At 38.4% G+C, this 20481-nt stretch overlaps 1 protein-coding gene across 1 annotated transcript; it reads left to right on the forward strand.

Annotated features, from left to right (window-relative positions):
• Positions 1–2819: 2819 nt before the first annotated feature.
• Positions 2820–11403, forward strand: LOC107760134 (metalloendoproteinase 1-MMP-like). The gene is made up of 2 exons (XM_075254386.1): positions 2820–3531; positions 10723–11403. Exons 1-2 carry the CDS (start codon positions 2968–2970, stop codon positions 11221–11223), a joined length of 1065 nt encoding a protein of 354 aa, XP_075110487.1. The 5' UTR covers positions 2820–2967; the 3' UTR covers positions 11224–11403.
• The last annotated feature ends 9078 nt before the right edge of the window (positions 11404–20481 follow it).

Raw genomic sequence — 20481 nt, forward strand, 5'->3', positions numbered from 1 at the left:
GAGACTTACCTCACTCCGAAGCTCCATAGCCGACTCCCAAGCCTTTCCAACAATTCAAATCGATGCCCAGTGCTCCAAAACTAGTCAATAAACGTGCAGACCCATAAAAATATACTCTAATACTCACAACAATTCGATTTATACAAATTCCCAACTCCGCTCGAGAAGTTGATAAAATCACCCTCAGGTCCACGTGCCCGGATTCCGAAAATTTTCGAAGATAAACTTTACCCATACTTTCACAAACTCAAATATATAATTTATTCTCAATTTCGTGCCCGAATTCGTGGTCAAAATCCAAAATACCAAATTCTAGGTTTTCTACCAAAAACCACACAATTTCTATTAATTTCCATGTTTAAATCCTTATGCAAACCATGTATTTAACTTATAATAAATGGGGATCATTTACCTTGAGTTGCTTGATGAAAATCTATCCTTAAAACTCTCCAAAATCGCCCAAACCAAATGAAAATGAGAGGGAAAATGGGACAAATCCCCGTTTTAAAGAAACCTACTGCCCAACGCTCTTTCCGCACCTGCAAAATAGTAGCCGCACCTGCGGCTTCGCAGGTGCGAGAACCCTTCCGCTTCTGCGCCTTCTTCCTCTTCTACGCTGAACTTTTTCGCTTCTGCGCCTGCGCAGATGCAGCCAGCAACCCGCACCTGCAGTCTTTCCCCTGACGGCCCAGTTTCGCTTCTGCGGCTCCGCACTTGCGGCCAAAACCTCGCATGTTCGGTTACACCAGATATCAGTTGCCTCAACTCTTCTTCACATTCCAAATTCGATCCGTTAACCATCCAAAATTCACTCGTGGCCCACCAGGACCCCGTCCAATTATACTAACCAGTTCCAAAACATAACGCGGACCTACTTGAGGCCTTATGTCACATCAAACAATGCCGAAATCATGAAACACACCCCAATTCAACCTTTATGAACTCTAGAACTTCGAACTTTTTCGTTCGATGCCGAAACCTATCAAATCACGTCCGATTGACCTCAAATTTTACACACAAGTCACATTTGACATTACGACCTACTCCATCTTCCGAAATTGGAATCCGACCCTGATATCAAAAAGTTCACTTCCGATAAAACTCCTCAAAACCGTCAAATTTCTAACTTTCGCCAAATGGCCCGAAAATGACCTACGGACCTCCTAATCCACTTCCATATACGCTCCCAACACCAGAATCACCATACATAGCTATTCCCAGACTCGGAATCCCAAACGGACATCGATAACATTGAAATACACTTCAACCCAAATTTATGAAATTCTTCCAAAATGCTAAGTTCCACAATAGGCGCCGAAATGCTTCCGGGTCATCCAAAACCCGATCCGGACATACATCCAAGTCCAAATTCATCATACTTATATGTAGGAGCCTTCAAATTCTGATTCCAAGGTCATTTACCCAAAAATCTAACCTTAGTCAATTCTTCCAACTTAAAGCTTCCGATGTGAGAATTTTCTTTCCAAATGAACTCCGAACTTCTCGAAATTCAATTCCGACCACGCGTACAAGTCATAATACCTGAATTGAAGCTGCTCATGGCCTCAAACTGCCGAACGACGTGCTAGAGCTCAAAACAACCGGTCGGGTCGTTACATTCAAGAGTCAAACGAGTTGTTCTTTGATCGCAAATTTTTATATACTTTTTAATTATTTTAAATTATTAATATTATGACTTATAATACTTTTTATGTAATTTTTAAATATAATTTTTATTTCAAAAAACTTAAAATTAAAACGTTTGCTCTCGAAATTCAAACGGTACCACATAATTGGGAGGGAGGAAGTATTATTTTCTTTTAAGTTATCAATCAATGGTACTTATTATATAGAGTTAATTATTATTATTATCTTTTAAATAGTTTGATTATATAAATATAAGCGAAAATAGTAAGACTCGAAAAGGACAGTTTTGCTTGCTTTCATAAGTTGCTTTTGAGTCTCTTACACGTCTCAAACTACCTCTCTTTTCTGACTCTAGCAATCATAATCATAACTACCTTCTATACTGGTGTATCGACTTTGGTTCTAACAGTTTGCCACTTTCTTTTTACTTGAAAACCAAACAAACCCATTCACAATAGTAACTCTATTGTGGCCATACCTTACCAAATTCTGAGCTCTCTTGCTTCTGACACGGTCCACACCTCAAATTCTTTATTTTCAGAAACAAAGAACATGATATGTGTTAGAAATAGTAACTAGTCAGTTTGCTAGAACATTGCTCTCAATTTATTTACTTTTAGAAATTAATTAGTCTATTCAGCGATTTAACACAGACTGGAAATGAGAAGAACGAGCAAAAATGGTAAGTTGTGTGAAACTTGGCTCATAGGAAGCAGCTACCAATTCGGAAAGTATCTAAATTTTATGCATCGATAGTCTAAAAGATATTTGTACTACCAGTTCAATTATAAAGTAACTATCATATCACCAAAAGGAAAACTGCAAGTAACATTATTTCATAATAAGTATAATTAGTAACATAAAAAAGGTAGTTATCGTGTTATAATAGGTCAAAATAGACTGATAGTTTAAAGTTCTGTATAACATCAACATATATAAGTTAAATCTTAAAATAAAGACTGATAAGTTTCTAAAATAAACATTAATTGTTAACTTAGTAAAACTGTAAATAAATTTTATTTGTGTATATAACTTAAATAGAATGAAAAATACAGTGATTCACCAACCAATTCCCCTTATCCTTAGTAGTCAGAATTAAATCTTTAAAAAAAGAAAAAAAAGATAAAAACAACTAGAAAAGCAAGAAGGAAGATTTATCCTAACTTCTCCATCATAACACACTTTGCCAAATCAACGGAAATTACGCGGCCGTCACAATTCAATATTGTTACTACTAATTAATTGCACATCCACTTCACAATAACAAATTTGTCGTTTCCTTTATAACCAAGCATCTTCACCCATATCTCACAATTCAATATGTCTTTCTTCTCTTCCTTATTTCTCCTTGTCTTCTTTCTCTTCTCCTCTCCGTGTCTTTCTACTAGAACATCACCATTTTTTTCCACTAAGACTATAAACCCCACAGATAATCATAAAATTCGAAGTTATACATGGCATGAATTTGGGAAATTTGTGGATGCCACTAGAGGCAACAAAATCAATGGGATTTCTGAGCTCAAGAAATATTTTCATCGATTCGGGTACTTGAAGATGGACAACTTGAATTTTACTGATTTATTTGATGATCACTTGGAGCATGCCTTGATTAAATATCAGGAAAAGTTAGGTCTTTCAGTCACTGGAAAACTTGATGAAAATACAGTTTCTCAGATTATTTCACCTAGGTGCGGCGTATCCGATTCTGCCCCTAAATTCATGCATGCAAAGAGACATTACGCATTTTTCTCAGGCCGGCCGAGATGGTCAAGAAGTATACCTATAACTTTAACGTACGCATTCTCGCCGGAGAATGTGATAACTTCTTTGAGCAAGTCGGAGATAAAGGATGCTTTTCGACGTGCTTTTAGCCATTGGGCATCGGTAAGATGAGCTTATTTTCTATGCACATTGTAATTTTTTTTTACATTATTTGGTTAAGATGACTTACAACAGTAAGTAGCTCTATGTATCAAACTTAATATGGAATAGTATAATAACCTACTATAACTGATTAAATTACTTTGATAATATAAAACAATGTAAATACTTAGTCGCTTGAGAATGTTACAGTTCTTTGAGCATGTCTAAGATAGTTAAAGAAAACACATTTTGATTGCTTCATATGTTATGTCACACCGTGCCCTCATGTATAGATTACTTAGTTACGTCTCAACATCCCCTCACGTGAGGATCTAATATGTTTTTTACACGTGACAATATATATTCCTTTGTGTTTAATTTGGTAGGTATGAGATTTGTGTTGTACTTTAAGCCATTGAGCTTTAAAGTAGAAGAAGTGTGAATTGAAAATGGAGGAAAAATGAAAAATTTGAAGAAGTGAACTTTTGTCTTGCACTTTGTCCCTCATTGGTGAGGGACAACCACATTTGTGTACTTATATATAGAATCACTTCTTAAAGCTCTTAAAAGGAGTTGAAGAGAATGAACCCTCGCGCGGTTGTCGTGGTCGCTCGCTCGGCTCGGCTTTGGCTTCGGCTTCGGCTTCGGATTTGTCAAATCGATCGATAAGATTATTTTTTGGACAAAATTTATTTAATTATTTAATAATTAATTAAATGTCAAATCACTGCTGAAAATACGCCAGAATCCTGCTGAAGATTCAGAGGGTCTCTCTGGCCGCGGTTCTACCGCGACCGCTGTGGAACCGCGTAATTAATTTATTCAGAGAGCCTCTCTGACCGCGGTTCTGTCGCGGTCGCGGTAGAACCGCGGCAGGCAGCGTATTCTTCTGAAAAGACAACTTTTCCAGACACCTCTTCTGATAATTGCCTATAAATTTTGAGGCAAAGCTCCATTTTCGAAATACGAAAAACACTCCAGAACTTCTTTCTTTCTGAATACACTGCATCCTTATTCGCAGTCTCTCTCTCTCAAATTCGTAAGTGTGATTTTGCTCCGTTCTTTGAGTTCGTTGGTATCTTGTAGTTTGTATTGCCACTGTTGCAGGAAGGTTTATTCCGTTTTATCCTGGGAGGATTTAATCCATTACCTTGGCAACGTGTGAGGGGGTTAAAATTCCTTAAGGACGCATAAGAAAATTGTGGACTCGGAATATTTCTTATTGTTTACTGTTTTTTGTTCCAGTTTTTCCTTCTAACAGTTTTTATTTTTATTTTCTTCCTAATTTTGTGTTTCCACACAGAAGTGAGTTACAAGCTTAAGGAATTTTATAATCTAACGGTTCTGTGTTGAAACATATATATTAAACTGTTATCTATATTTTAAATACTGGTTTGGAGACTAAAGCCTTCGTGCTTTCTACTCCAATAATTGTTCTGTCCGGTTTAAAGTATAACAAAACTTTACCGGAATAAGAAACGTACGGGTTTGAAGTATATAAAAACTTTACCATTGTTACGTGTTGTGTGTTTGGTTTGGTATTCAGTTTGAAGATATCAAAACTTCACTGATTTAACAAAGTTTTGTTTTGTTTCCAACTCTACAGAAACATGTCGAATGAAAACCAAACTAAGGGAAATGTTGCGGGAACGGGTGCTACTGTTACAAGTGTTGCTGCCTCGTCAAGCCGTTCAACTCCTGCTCATGCTATGGCACCAGCAGAAAAACCCGGAAAGTTTTCCGGTATTGACTTCAAACGCTAGCAAATGAAGATGCTCTTCTATCTTACTACGTTGAGTTTGCAATGTTTCATCAAGGAGGATCCTCCGGTCATGGCTGAAAATACTCTGGATGATGAACGACTTGTTGTAATTGAAGCATGGAAACATTCTGATTTCTTGTGCAAAAACTACATATTGAGATGTTTGGAAGATGGCTTGTACAATGTCTATAGTGTCATGGAAACTTCAAAAGCGTTATGGAATGCGCTTGAGAAGAAGTACAAGACTGAGGATGCCGGACTTAAGAAGTTCATGGCTGCAAGGTTTTTGGATTTCAAGATGATTGACACTAGGTCAGTCAAAACTCAAGTCCAAGAATTACAAGTCATTGTGCATGACCTCCTTGCTGAAGGTATGACCCGAATCAATAATTTTATTAATAAGATTTATCTTATTATTAATTATGAATTTGTTATTGAAGGTATGGTCATAAATGAGGCCTTTCAAGTTGCTGCTTTCATTGAGAAGTTACCTCTGTTGTGGAAGGATTTTAAGAACTATCTTAAACACAAGCAGAAGGAGATGACACTAGAAGACTTGATTATTCGTTTGAGGATAGAAGAAGACAACAAAAATGCTGAAAAGAAGTCACGTGGAAACTCGACAATAATGGGGGCATACGTTGTTGAGGGGGCGCCATAAAATAAGAAGAGGAAGAAGGCTTCTGGACCAAAGAATTACCCAAGTAAGAAAAAGTTCAAGGGTAATTTCCACAACTGTGGAAAATCTGGCATAAGGCCGTGGATTGTCGTGTGCCAAAGAATGATAAGAAGAAAAAGAATCAAGCTAACATGGTTGAAGATGAATTGGAGGACTTATGTGCCATGTTGTCTGAATGCAACTTGGTAGGAAATCCAAAAGAATGGTGGATAGATTCTGGAGCCACCCGCCATGTTTGTGCTAACAAGGAGTTATTTTCTTCTTATGCCCCCGCAGGACCCGACGAGACAATCTTCATGGGAAATTCATCTACGGCCAAAATTGAAGGAGTTGGCAAGATTGCGTTGAAGATGACGTCGGGAAAAATAGTGACTCTAAACCAAGTCCTCCATGTTCCAGAAATTCGCAAGAATCTTGTGTCTACCTCACTTCTTGTCAAGAATGGATTCAAATGTATTTTTGTTTCTAATAGTGTTGTACTTAGTAAGAACGATGTATATGTAGGAAAAGGTTACCTAAATGAGGGCCTTTTTAAGCTAAATGTAATAGCAGTTCCTATCAATAAAGTGAATGTTTCTTCTTACTTACTTGAGTCAAACACTTTATGGCATTCGCGTTTAGGTCACGTAAACTTCAAAACATTGCGGAAGATGATAAATCTAGAAGTATTGCCAAAATTTGATTGCATTAATTCCAAATGTCAAATATGTGTGGAATCAAAGTATGCTAAGCATCATTATAAGTCCGTTGAAAGGAATTCAAGTCCTTTAGACTTAATTCATACAGATATTTGCGACATGAAGTCAACACCATCTCGCGGTGGGAAAAAGTATTTTATTACTTTTATTGACGATAGCACGAGATACTGCTATGTTTATTTACTTAATAGTAAAGATGAGGCAATTGATGCTTTCAAGCAATACAAGAGTGAAGTTGAAACGCAACTAAACAAAAAGATCAAAATGATAAGAAGTGATAGGGGTGGCGAATTTGAATCTCCTTTTGAAGAAATTTGTTTGGAAAATGGCATTATTCACCAAACAACTGCTCCTTACTCTCCACAATCTAATGGAATTGCGGAGAGAAAGAATCGAACATTGAAGGAGATGATGAATGCATTGCTAATAAGTTCTGGCTTACCACAGAACTTGTGGGGGGAAGCTATACTTACAGCTAACCGGATAATCAACCGTGTACCTCATAGTAAAACACAGTCCATTCCTTATGAAATGTGGAAAGGAAGGAAGCCTAGCTTGAAATACTTCAAAGTGTGGGGGTGTTTAGCTAAGGTACAAGTTCCTAAACCTAAAAGGGTTAAGATAGGTCCAAAAACAGTTGATTGTGTGTTTGTTGGATATGTAACCAATAGCAAGGCATATCGTTTTCTGGTTCATAAATCAGAAAATCCTGAGATTCACATTAATACGATAATAGAATCAGATAATGCTGAATTCTTTGAAACTATTTATCCGTATAAAAAGGAAAGTGAAGTGACCTGCCAAAAGTCAAAACGACCTCGGGAGGAAATAACAGATGGTATGCCTAATGAAGAAAATCCAAGAAGAAGTAAACGTCAAAGGATATCTACTTCATTTGGTCTAGATTTTCTGACTTTTCTGTTAGAAAATGAGCCTCGTACCTTCAAGGAAGCAATGTCTTCCTCAGAATCACAATTTTGGAAAGAACCTGTCAATTGTGAAATAGAATCCATATTGAGCAACCATACCTGGGAATTGGTTGATCTTCCTCCAGGTAACAAAACGTTGGGTTCTAAATGGATTTTCAAGAAAAAAAATGAAGGACGATGGTACTATTGACAAATACAAGGCAAGACTTATTGTCAAAAGATTTAGACAACGAGAAGGTCTTGACTATTTTGACACATACTCGCCGGTAACAAGAATTACATCCATTCGGATGCTAATAGCGTTAGCCGCCTTGTATGGTCTTCAAATCCATCAAATGGATGTAAAACAACATTCTTAAATGGTGATCTTGAGGAAGAAATTTACATAAACCAACCTGAAGGGTTTGTGGTTCCGGAAAAAGAAAAGAAGGTGTGTAGACTTGTCAAGTCCCTTTATGGACTAAAACAAGCACCTAAGCAATGGCATGCGAAATTTGACCAAACAATGTTGTCAAATGGTTTTAAGATTAAAGAATGTGATAAATGTGTTTACATTAAGAACGTTCCAAATTATATAGTCATTGTTTTCTTATATGTTGATGATATGCTAATAATGAGCAAAGATATTGCCGACATTCAAGCTACTAAACGTATGCTTGCTAGTAAGTTTGATATAAAAGACTTAGGAGTTGCCGATGTAATTCTAGGAATTAAAATCCAGAGGACTCCTCAAGGTCTAGCTTTGTCTCAGTCACATTACGTGAAAATGGTACTGGAAAAATTCAAACACTTGGAATTTAGAAGTGCAAGAACTCAAAATGACTTAAACCATCATCTTATAAAGAATAAAGGTGAAAGTACGTCTCAATTGGAGTATGCTCGTGTGTTGGGAAGCTTAATGTACATCATGAACTGTACACGACCTGATATAGCTTGTGAAATAAGTAAACTTAGTCGATTCACAAGTAATCCCAACAAACATCACTGGGTGGCAATGAAACGAGTTCTGGGATACTTGGAGTATACCCAAGACTACGCTTTGCACTATAATAAATATCCTGCGGTTATCGAAGGATATAGTGATGCAAATTGGATAACCGGCTCAACAGAAACAAAGTCCACAAGTGGATATATTTTTACTGTTGGTGGAGGAGCAGTATCTTGGAAATCTTCCAAGCAGACGTGTATCACTCGTTCTACAATGGAATCAGAGTTTATAGCTTTGGATAAAGCCGGTGAAGAAGCTGAATGGCTTTGAAATTTCTTAGAAGACATTCCGTTCTGGCCAAAGCCTTTGGCTCCTATTTGCATACATTGTGATAGTGAGGCTTCCATAAGACGGGCAGAGAGCGTTATGTACAACGGAAAGTCTCGTCATATACGACGAAGACATAACACCGTTAGACAACTACTTTCTAGTGGAATTATCACTATTGATTATGTAAGATCAAAAGATAATGTGGCAGATCCGCTTACAAAAGGCTTAACTAGAGAGGGGGTTGAGAAATCATCTAAGGGAATGGGACTATGGTCGAGGACAAGTCAACATGGCGGTAACTCTACCTAGAATTTTGGATGTTCCGAGATCTAGGTTCAAGGAGCTCAAACAAAGTTGTGATTGACCGGTTCAACATTGTCAAAACAAAATCTTTGGTCCATTCTTGTGATGAAGACAATGTTCAGTAACAAGGATAGAACTTTACACGTTCTTTAATGATTACCAAAGTTTGATGAGGTATCTATCAAATAGTGTCAATCTAAAGGATTACACGTTTAGGAATCACCTACGTAAGTGTGAAGTGTAAGCCGTTTCAAGGAGAATTCTGTAAGGCCAATTATCTACGCACTTATGAGACCAGGCGGTGTTCATGGCTAAAACGAACACAACAATGAAAACCAAAAGACGGTTAAGGGTTGGTTGTGTGGCATATGGCTGTCTAGGTATACACTAAAGTTCGACGGTTCAAAGATATCAAATCTACCGATTGACCGAGTATATCCGACATATGTTCACTACAGAAAGTTCAAAGGGAAACCTACTTATCCAGATGCAATTAATCCTTACTTGCAAAATCACATAGCTTTCATCTATGATCTTTCTTGATACAGCCATTCCCATTCATGTGGGGGATTGTTGGACTTTAAGCCATTGGGCTTTAAAGTAGAAGAAGTGTGAATTGGAAATGGAGGGAAATAAAATGGAGGGAAAATGAAAATTTGAAGAAGTGAACTTTTGTCTTGCACTTTGTCCCTCATTGGTGAGGGACAACCACATTTGTGTGCTTATATATAGAATCACTTCTTAAAGCTCTTAAAAGGACTTGAAGAGAATGAACCCTCGCGCCGTCGTCGTCATCGCTCGCTTGGCTCGGCTTTGGCTTTGGCTTTGGATTTGTCAAATGATCGATAAGATTATTTTTTGGACAAAATTTATTTAATTATTTAATAATTAATTAAATGCCAAATTACTGCTGAAAATACGCCAGAATCCTGCTGAAGATTTAGAAGGTCTCTCTAGCCGCAGGCAGATTCAGAGAGCCTCTCTGACCGCGGTTCTGCCGCGGTCGCAGTAGAACCGCGGCAGGCAGCGTATTATTCTGAAAAGGCACCTTTTCCAAACACCTCTTCTGATAATTGCCTATAAATTCTGAGGCAAGGCTCCATTTACTAAATACGAAAAATACTCCAGAACTTATTTCTTTCTGAATACACTGCATCCTAATTCGCAATCTCTCTCTCTCAAATTCATAAGTGTAATTTTGCTCCGTTCTTTGAGTTCGTTGGTATCCTGCAGTTTGTATTGCCACTGTTGCAGGAAGGTTTATTCTGTTTTATCCTGGGAGGATTTAATCCATTACCTTGGCAACGTGTGAGGGGGTTAAAATTCCTTAAGGGCGCACAAAAAAATTGTGGACTCGGAATATTTCTTATTGTTTACTGTTTTTTGTTCCAGTTTTTCCTTCTAACAGTTTATATTTTTATTTTCTTCCTAATTTTGTGTTTCCACACAGAAGCGAGTTACAATTTGAACCTAGACTTCGTGCCTACTCTTATGCCATGTTGAGATCTGTGTATATCTCATATAAAATATTAATCTGTAAAAGAGCATATTTTTAGTTACTTAATAATATTATGTCTCAACAGGTAATACCAGTTACTTTCTCGGAAAGCGAAGACTATGGATTTGCAGATATCAAAATAGGGTTTTACAAAGGTGATCATGGGGATGGAGAGCCATTTGATGGAGTTCTTGGTGTTTTAGCTCATGCATTTTCGCCGGAAACCGGGAGGTTCCACCTTGATGCGGCGGAGACATGGGCGGTGGACTTTGATAGAGAGAAATCAGATGAGGCTATTGATTTGGAATCAGTAGCTACACATGAAATTGGACATTTGTTAGGGCTGGCTCATACTTCAGTTCAAGAAGCAGTGATGTTCCCTAGTTTAAGACCAAGAGAAAAGAAGGTCGATTTGAAAATAGATGATATTAAGGGAATTCAAGCTCTTTACGGTTCAAATCCTAATTTTAACGATCAAGCTCTTTCAGAATCAGATACTTCTATAAGCAATGGAGTAGCTTTGAGCAAGAGACCATTTACATGGTCTAATTTTATTTTGTTCTTGATCTTGTCGATAGCTATGTAAATGTTTGCACAAATTAGGTTTAGTTTCTATATACATAAGTCTTTGGGTTATGGTCATGAAAAGAATTGACTCTTGACCTAACTTATTTCTCTCCTTTTTACTCCCTAGTGCATAATATTGATGTGCATTTGTAACAGAATTTGCAGTAGAGAAATCAGAGTATTCAAATAGGTAAGGGCTATAATAGTTTTGTTATATATGTGCAACTACTGCTCTCCTGAATTAAACTTTGACCAACTTTGCCCGTTGCCCCTTGCGTGCCAACTTGTTCGTAGATCAACTAGTTCGCTCCTTAATTTGATAGAATTCAAAGAGAATCTAAAATTTGATGGAACTAAAATTGATAGAGGAAATTATTTTCAGAATATTGGTAATTGTAACCATGATGATGTTGGATATATTCACAGCTCTTCTTTTAAGTTTATATTTCTATTTGTGACATACAAAAACTTACATATTAAGGGAACAAAAATCTTAACTTTCAATCATTCCTTTTTCGGGTTTAACTCACAAATCTTTAACATTTCAAAACTATTTTTTTTAAATGTATTTCATTTTCAAACACAACTTTAACTTAATTGCTACAGACTATTTTTAACTTAAATTTCAGTTACTCTTTTTTTCAACTTTAACTCAAGTATTATCTAAATCCCTACAAATGTTCTACCACCACCCTTTTCCAGAAAGGTGCAACAAAAGAATATAAAACAAAGGACACAAAGTTTTACGATGTACTTTTACAAGTCTGTTCATGAAACATAAGACTATTTATATCGAGTAAAAAAATATGATACCAACTTTGCTTTCTACTGCTTACCTCCTCCACCTTGCTTCCAATGTTCCCTTTTGTCTAACTGCGTAATGAAAGATTGGAAGGTTCGTAGTAGCTGTGATGACCATATAGGTCATCTAGAGTTTTAGAACCTAATTCCGTATTTCGAAGCCTCAAATACCTCATTTTAGCCTTTCTCCATTTGCGTGCGTAGTCCATGTGTTTTTCCGTAAAGTTTTTATGTTAAAAATTAATAAAATATAAAAATTTGCCTTAAAAATTCTTTTGAGTTGACTTCGGTCAACGTTTTGAGCAAACAGACCTGGATCCGTATTTTGACGGTCTCAGTAGGTTCGTATCATGATTTAGGACTTGGGCGTATGCCTAGAATAGAATTCGGAGGTTCTTAACTCGAGTTAACATGTTTTGTTTCAAAATTGAAGTTTAAAGGCTTAATGAATCTAAAAGTTCGACTAGTGTTTGACTTTGTTGATATTGGGTCTGTATTTTGGTTCCAGAGTCCGGTATAGGTCCATTACTATATTTATCACTTATCTGTCAAATATGGAGAGAAACAGAGTTTGTTTGACGTGATTCGGGCGTCCAATTGTTAATGTAGAAGTTCATGAATTTTCTTAAATTTTTTATTTGATTTGGTAGCCGATTTGTAGTTCTAGGTGTTATTTTGGAGATGTGATCACGCGAGTAAGCTCGTATGATATTTTTGGACTTGTGTGCATGTTTGGTTTGGAGGCCCGAGGGCTCGGGTGAGTTTCGGACATGCTATGGAGTGAGTCTTGGGCTTAGGTAAGTGCTGGTGTGCTTCAGTTCTGGTGCAGGCCTTAGACCTCGCAATTGCGAGGTCATGCTTCGCATTTGCAATCTCTATCAATGTAACGACCCGACCGGTTGTTTGAGAGTTATAGCCCCGATCCCCTATTAACTGCTTCTTTCATATCTTTTTCTGCTATTGTGACTTGCCGGGAGGTTTCGTTTTGGTTTTTGGAGTGATTTGAACACTTAGTCCCTAAGCAGAGGCTTAAGTATTAGGATTTGTACCGTAGTCAGAACTGTGTGAAGACGACTTCGGAATGGAGTTTCGTAGTTCTGTTAGCTCTGTTGGGTGAATTTAGGCTTAGGGACGTGTCCGGATTGTGTTTTGGAGGTCCGTAACTTATTTAGGCTTGAAATGACGAAAGTTGAAATTTTGGAGATTTAGACCGGTAGTGGAATTTTTGATATCAGAGTTAGATTCTAATTCCGGAAGTTGGAGTAGGTCCGTAAGATTGAATATGACTTGTCTGCAAAAATTTGGGATCAATCGGACGTGGCTTGGTAGGTTTCGACATCAGTTGTGGAAATTTAAAGTTTCAAGTTCTCTAAGTTTGAATTGGAGAGTGATTCGTGAATTTAGCGTTGTTTGATGTGATTTGAGGTCTCGACTAAGTTTGTATGGTGTTTTACGATTGGTTGGTATGTTTGGTTGAGGTCCCGAGGGTCTCGGGTGAGTTTCGGGTGCTTAACGGATCATTTTTGTACTTTGAGAGTTGGCAAAGTTTCTGGTGTTTTGTTGCAGCCCATTTCTTCATCGCGTTCGCGAGAGAGATCTTGCATTCGCATAAGTCATCTGATAGGCCAGCTGGTTTTGTTTTTTGCGTTCGCGAAGGTATGGAACATTAAGGCTATGCATTCGCGATAAGGACCTCGCGTTCACGTAGAGTCAACAGTCAGATGTGTTCCAGGCAAAATAGCCAACGTGTTCGCGATGTGTGTCCCGCGTTCGTGTAGGGTCAAGCAAGGTGAGCTTCGCGTTCGTGACCAGTGCATCGCGTTCGCGAGGAGTGTTTTAGGACGGAAGAAACTTTTGCTTCGCGAACGCAAGGCTTTGACCGCGTTCGCGAAGAAGGGATCACCTGGGCAGAATTTAAAGTTCAAAATCGAGGGTTTTGAGATCATATCACAAAATTGAATTGCGAGCCCTGTAGAAGGCAATTTTTGGAGAGATTCTTGCGTGGGGGTTTGGGTTAAGCGATTCTTACCTAGTTTTGGTTAATTCTCATGATTATGTCTTTAATTTCATCATTAAATTAGTGATTTGGGGAGTGACAAAAGTTCTTAGGCCAAATTTTGGGGTATTGATCGAGATTTTGGTATCGGATTTGAGTAAATTTGGTATGGTTAGACTCGTGAGTGACTGGGTGTTCATATTTGGTGACTTTTACCCAATTCCGAGATGTGGGCCCGGGGAGGCTTTTTGAGCGATTTTCCAATTTCTTGCTTTAGCTTTGATTTTTTTAGCTAGATTAGTTTCTTGTAGTTATATTTATGTTATATAACTGGTTTTGGCTAGATTTGGGCCATTCGGAGTCGAATATTCGTGGAAAGAGCATTGTTATGGTTTGATTTGAGCTTGGTTTGAGGTAAGTGGCTTGCCTAACATTGTGGGGGTGGGGGAACTCCTCTTAGGATTTGGTACTGTTTTTATATGTGAGCACCGTGTACGTGAGGTGACGAGTACGTACACGGGCTATTTGTTTTAAAACTCCGCTTTTCACTAAGTAATAACCTGTTTCTCCTTATTTGAGCTACACTAGCATATGTAACTATCCTGTTTAGTTTAGAATAGCATGTCTACGTGTCTTAACTGCCTATCTGAACTCTGTGCAGCATGTTTAGTGAGATTCCTGCTTTTCCTTGAATTGAACTTAGCCTCAATTGTAGGTTTTCATGCTGAAACTGTTACTTTTGTTGGTTATACTGCATACTTACTTTGGGACTACGGAACGGTATTCTAGGATCCCCTGCACTGTATATTTACTTTGGGACTACGAAATGGTATTTCGGGAGATCCCCCTATTCAGCATATTTACTTTGGGACTACAGAACGGTATTCTGGGAGATCCCCTTGCATATTTACGTTTGGGACTATGAGATGGTATCTTGGGAGATCCCCTATTGTTATCTATGTGTACTAAGCTGTTGACTTCTATGATTTCGTTCCTGTATAATTTTAATTCTTTATATTACTGCAGTATTTCATTTTATTTTGTTTTATTATATATATACCAGTAGGGCCTTGAACTGGCCTCGTCACTACTCAACTGAGGTTAGACTTGGCACGTAATGGGTACCGTTGTGGTGTACTCATACCCTTTCCTACACATATTTTTCATGTACAGATCCAGGTACCGCTTATCAGCCGCATTATCAGTGAGGCGAGATAGTTGTAGAGACTTCAAGGTATATTTTCCGCTTCCGCAGACCTCAGAGTCCCTATCTAATCTTCCCCATGTCGAACATTTCTTGTATTTCCTTTTGTTAGACTCTGGAGTATAGAAATACTATTTTCTTTTTGTAGTTTCTGACTAACGACATTCCGGGTTTTGGGGAGAGTTTATGTACATTTTGAGAGTGACTATTGTATATGCTGAGCGACATCTTCACTTCTTATTTAAATTTACATGTTAGTTGTTAGCTTTTATGTTTCCATTTCATTTCTGCAAATGTTAGGCTTACCTAGTCGTAGGGACTAGGTGCTGCCACAATGGTTCACGGAGGGAGAACTTGGGTCGTGACAAGTTGGTATCAGAGCTCTAGGTTCATAGGAGTCATGAGTCACAAGCCGGTTTAATAGAATCTCGCGGATCGGTACAGAGGCGTTTGTACTTATCTTCGGGAGGCTATGGAACTGTTAGGAAAATTTCACTTCATTTGATTCCTAGTCGTACGAAATTATTGACTTCGAAATTCTAAACCTCTGTCTTCTATTCTCTCACAAATGGTGAGGACACGTGCAGCCGAAGATGACTAGGCACCCGCGCCCCTACTAGAGCCACTAGAGGCCGGGGCCGGGGCCAGGGCTGGGGTAGATGCCAAGGATGCCTACGTGGTGCAGCCAGAGCACCCAAGCGAGCTGCTACAGAGGATCCACCAGCAGCTCAAGTCGAAGCATAGACACCCGAGACGCCTCCTCCTCCTCCTACTACTACTACACCAGCTCTTCAGGAGACCCTTGCATAGTTTCTGAGCATGTTCGGTACTCTAGCTCAGTTAGGGTTGATTCCCCTTGCTCTAGCCACGTCTCAGGCTGGGGGAGGATCACAAACTGCCGCCGCCCACCCTCCAGAGCAGTGGGTCCAGATTGATCAAATTCCAGAGGTTATACCAGTACCACCTGTTGCCTTAGTTCAGCCCGAGGGTAGGGCAACAATCTCAGAGGATGAGTAATGTAAGCTCGAGAGGTACTAGAATTAGCACCCTCCTATCTTCATTGGTTTGGCGACATAGGATGCTCAAGGTTTTCTAGAGGGGTTCCACCGTATCCTCCGTACTATGGGCATAGAAGAGTCGAGTGTGGCTTCTTTCACTACATTTCAGCTTCGAGGAGCAGCTTGTTAATGGTGGCGTGCTTATGAGTTGGGAAGTCCGGCTAAGGCAGCTTCCCCTACAAGGACTTAGTTCTCGGACATGTTTTTGAGAGAGTACGTCCCTTAGAGCCCAAGGGACACATGGCGCGCGGAGTTTGAGCAGTTGCGCCAGGGTGCTATGACTAATTCAGAGTATGCAGTCCGTTTCAGTGACTTTGCTAGACATGCACCGACTTTGGTTTCTAAATATAGAGAGGGTCAGTCAGTTTATTGAGGGACTCCATCCCAACATCAGGACTAGCATGGCCTGGGAGTTAGAGATGCATATGTCGTATAAGCAGGTTGTGAGTATTGCTAGGAGAGTGGAGGGCATGCTTGCTCGAGATATGGAGGAGATAGAGGCCAAGAGGTCTCGAGAGTCTGGCCATTATTCTGGTGCTCGTGCCCCAGCTGCAGTTCGTCATGGTAGGGGCTTTGTGAGTCACCCAGTTCATTAAGCTCTTCCAACCACCAGTGGTATTCCAACTCCTCCTAGACCTCAGGAGCCTTATTATGCACCTCTAGTATCTAGTGTGCCTCCTACACAGGGTGATTTTAGCGGTCAGTCTAGCAGACCTGGCCTGAGTCAGCCACAGAACAATTGCCTAAATGGAAAGGAGAGCATTAAGGTATTCACAAGAGCTATAAGTTATGAAATGATAAGAGCATCAGTCAACATTCAAGGATGAATGTTCCAAAGGGGGGAATGGTGTTACGCCCCGTAATATTACATCGATATTATGTCCCGTAGTATTATATTACGATAATGTTACATCCTGCAGTATTATATTACGATGATGTTACATTCTATAGTATTATATTACGATGATGTTATGCCTTGCAGTATTACATTACAATGATGTTATGCTTCGCAATATTAAATTACGACGATATTGCACCTTGTAGTATTGTACGCTGAATTTGTCGTAAGGTAATTGACATCAATCCAAGGAAAAGATTATTTGGAGATTATAAGGATTATGCTATTTCACAAGTGATGAGTAAATTCGTAAAGATGAGAGGGGAAGCAAGTCAAAGAAAATGAATTTTCGTCCAAGTTTGGCATGTTAGGATAATATATGGGCCGAGCGTTAATACTTGATATTTATGGACTAGTACCATACAAGTTACCATATGACCATGATAGTATGATATATATAAGAGAATTAAAAATAAGTAGAATTTTAAGTAATTTGAGATAATTCTTAATTATGCGGGTAATTGATTAATTACCGGGTATCGGGACATTACCTAATTAATTGGGGATATATTGGACAAATATTTAACAAGTATGAGATGGCAACCCCTCCTTTAATTTAAAATGACTCATAAGTCATTACTAATAGGTGACATGAAAATGGGAAAGGTGTCACACCTAAGGTGACACCAATCTTCTAATGTGGGACCCACCTAAACTAAAGATAACAATCTCCAAAAATTAGAATTCATTTACTACATTTCTTCTGAAAGAGTCCATGAAATTTTAGGAAAATTATGTTTCAAACTTAATAGTCCAGCAAGATGTTCTTACATAGAATCACGTTAAAACATTCTAATATGCAAATGCATATTATATAACATATAAGTTGTGCCCAAGCTTTCAAATTAACGTGAGATTTTGCAATATTAACGGAGTACGGTGTAATCTTTCTCAAGAGAATTGACTCAGGTATGTTATAGCTGTCCCTTCTTTCATTTGGCATGATCCATACGATATAAACGAAACGAGCAAATGCACAACTTCCACAAATGACTCTATTCATAGAAGTATTAGAAATGCTACGTTCTTGAATTCCCATGTGTCCTATTATTTTATCCTCTGTTCATGGGTCTTAGAAAAATATGTAAGTTGAAAAAGTTTACTTCATGATATTACTCAAAGACATAATGGTCTTATGACATTCCGAAATATTTTATTAACGTACTTCTCATGCATTGCATTCATGTACATTGACATATGACCAGATGACGTTATATACACGTGTATATGTATATTATATGTATATGGGATATGGGAAAAGGTTATGGCATTATATACGCACCACCACCTGATCAGCTGGTATACATTGATGATTTTGCCCATAGTGGCCGAGATGATATGATGGGATGCCCTCAGAGGCTGATGATGTTATGAGACATGTACCTATGCACGACATGACATTCATACGCATATGCATGACGCTAAAAGTATTTCATGATTAATAAAGTTTCCAGACTTATATGTTAGGTTATTTATTCTATATTTCTTCCATGTCTGTTATGTACTTATTTATGTGCCTTACATACTCGGTACATTATTCGTACTGACGTCCCTTTTGCCTGGGGATGCTACGTTTCATGCTCGCAGGTCTCGATAGATAGGTCGAGAGCCCTCCAAGTAGTCTATCAGCTCAGCAGAAGATATTGGTGCGCTCTATTTGCTTCGGAGTTGCTTGTTGGTTAGTATGATTTAGACGTGTACAGTTTGGTATGACGAGACTATGTCTCGAACTTTATGAAAATTATGTATTCTTAGAGGCTTGTAGACAGACAACATGTATGTAAAAGATTGTATGGCCTTGTCGGTCTATGTTTAGTATACGAGTGGTTATTTTAGCCTTATATGCCCATTTATTTTATGTATAAATTTGTATCACATGTTGTATTATACTTAACTCATAGTAGCCTTCCGGCTCAGTTATCTATGATAGTATGACATGAAAAGATAGGTTATGTTGGTACTCGGTTGAGTAAGGTACCGGGTGCCTGTCGCGGCCCATCAGTTTGGATCGTGACAAAAGTGGTATCAGAGAGTTCTATCCTAGGGAGTCTACAAGCCGTGTCTAGTAGAGTCTTGTTTATGGGTGTGTCGTGCACCAAACTTATAAGTAGGAGGCTACAAGGTATTTAGGACTGTCATTCTTTCTTCTTACTCTAGATCGTGTGGTAGAGCTCAGTTGTATGAATTCAAATTCCTAACTTCTATTTTATTTGTAATAAGATGATACCTACATTCATAAAGACGGTTGGTAAAAGACATGGCTATGGAAGAGTTGAGTCAGAGGAACTCGACTTTTCATCGTGCTTATGATAAGTAAATGTGAGGTCTTCAGCGGATCATGTGCATACTGAAAGGTGTAAGCCTCTTGATAAGGAGTCTTGAGGCAAGAATGCCTATCTACCTTAATGGTGAAAGATAATGAGAGATTCAGAAGATAAATACAAGTTTTAACAAGCAAAAGAAGTAAGATGAAGAAGAGTAAGAGGCACCCAGTTAATAAAGGTCAACAATGTTTATAATTCAGGCAGAGGAATATAAGCCTTTTGGGTTATATTCAACAGTAACAAAGGTACGTACAATTGGCTGTACCCATCTCAATTATGCCCTATGGGGGCTAACTAGTGTAGTTTAAGAAAATGACGGAACATCAGGATCTGACTGGGGTTAGAGTAACCCAAAATGGTGAATGGATTGTTTCTGTTAGTTAACATTTTCGAAGGATATTACAAATGTGCTAATAGATCTTCTTGTGAGACACTCAGATGGTGCACTCTAGAACATTACAATTAGAAGTGAATGCTAGCATGATAAAAAAAACCTTAGAAGATAGGCACTGAAAGCCTGGAAGGGATAAATATTACATTAGTGTGACTCTCGTCCTTAGTAGAGCAAGGACGTTGAGCAACCCGATGAGCCGATGGATGAAGGAAGGGGAGCAAAAATCAAAAGAATGTCTTGCTGAAGTTTTCACAAGAAAGGGATAGGCAGAAATATTAGCAGAGTAATGAGAAGAGTGACAAGGAAGAATTATGAGTAAGATGCGATACATGGATGACAACGGTAGATCAAAAAGATGATGGTATTACTAGGCCCATAGTTAGGTGAAGGAAGAGACGAGTGGTGATAGGTCTTAAGACAACAAAAGAGTATAGGCCATAAAGTCATATCCTCATTTCAAGAAGTAAGTTTATGACTCTAACTTGATTACCAATAGGAAAAGATAGACCCCAGAATAATAGAGATCAATATGAGCTGGTGAACAAGATAAAGTAAACATGAATTAGTGATTTAATGATTTTATAATGGTCTACATCATGAGA

This window comes from Nicotiana tabacum, chromosome 1, assembly GCF_000715075.1.
Source record: "Nicotiana tabacum cultivar K326 chromosome 1, ASM71507v2, whole genome shotgun sequence".
Classification (NCBI taxonomy): Eukaryota; Viridiplantae; Streptophyta; class Magnoliopsida; order Solanales; family Solanaceae; genus Nicotiana; species Nicotiana tabacum.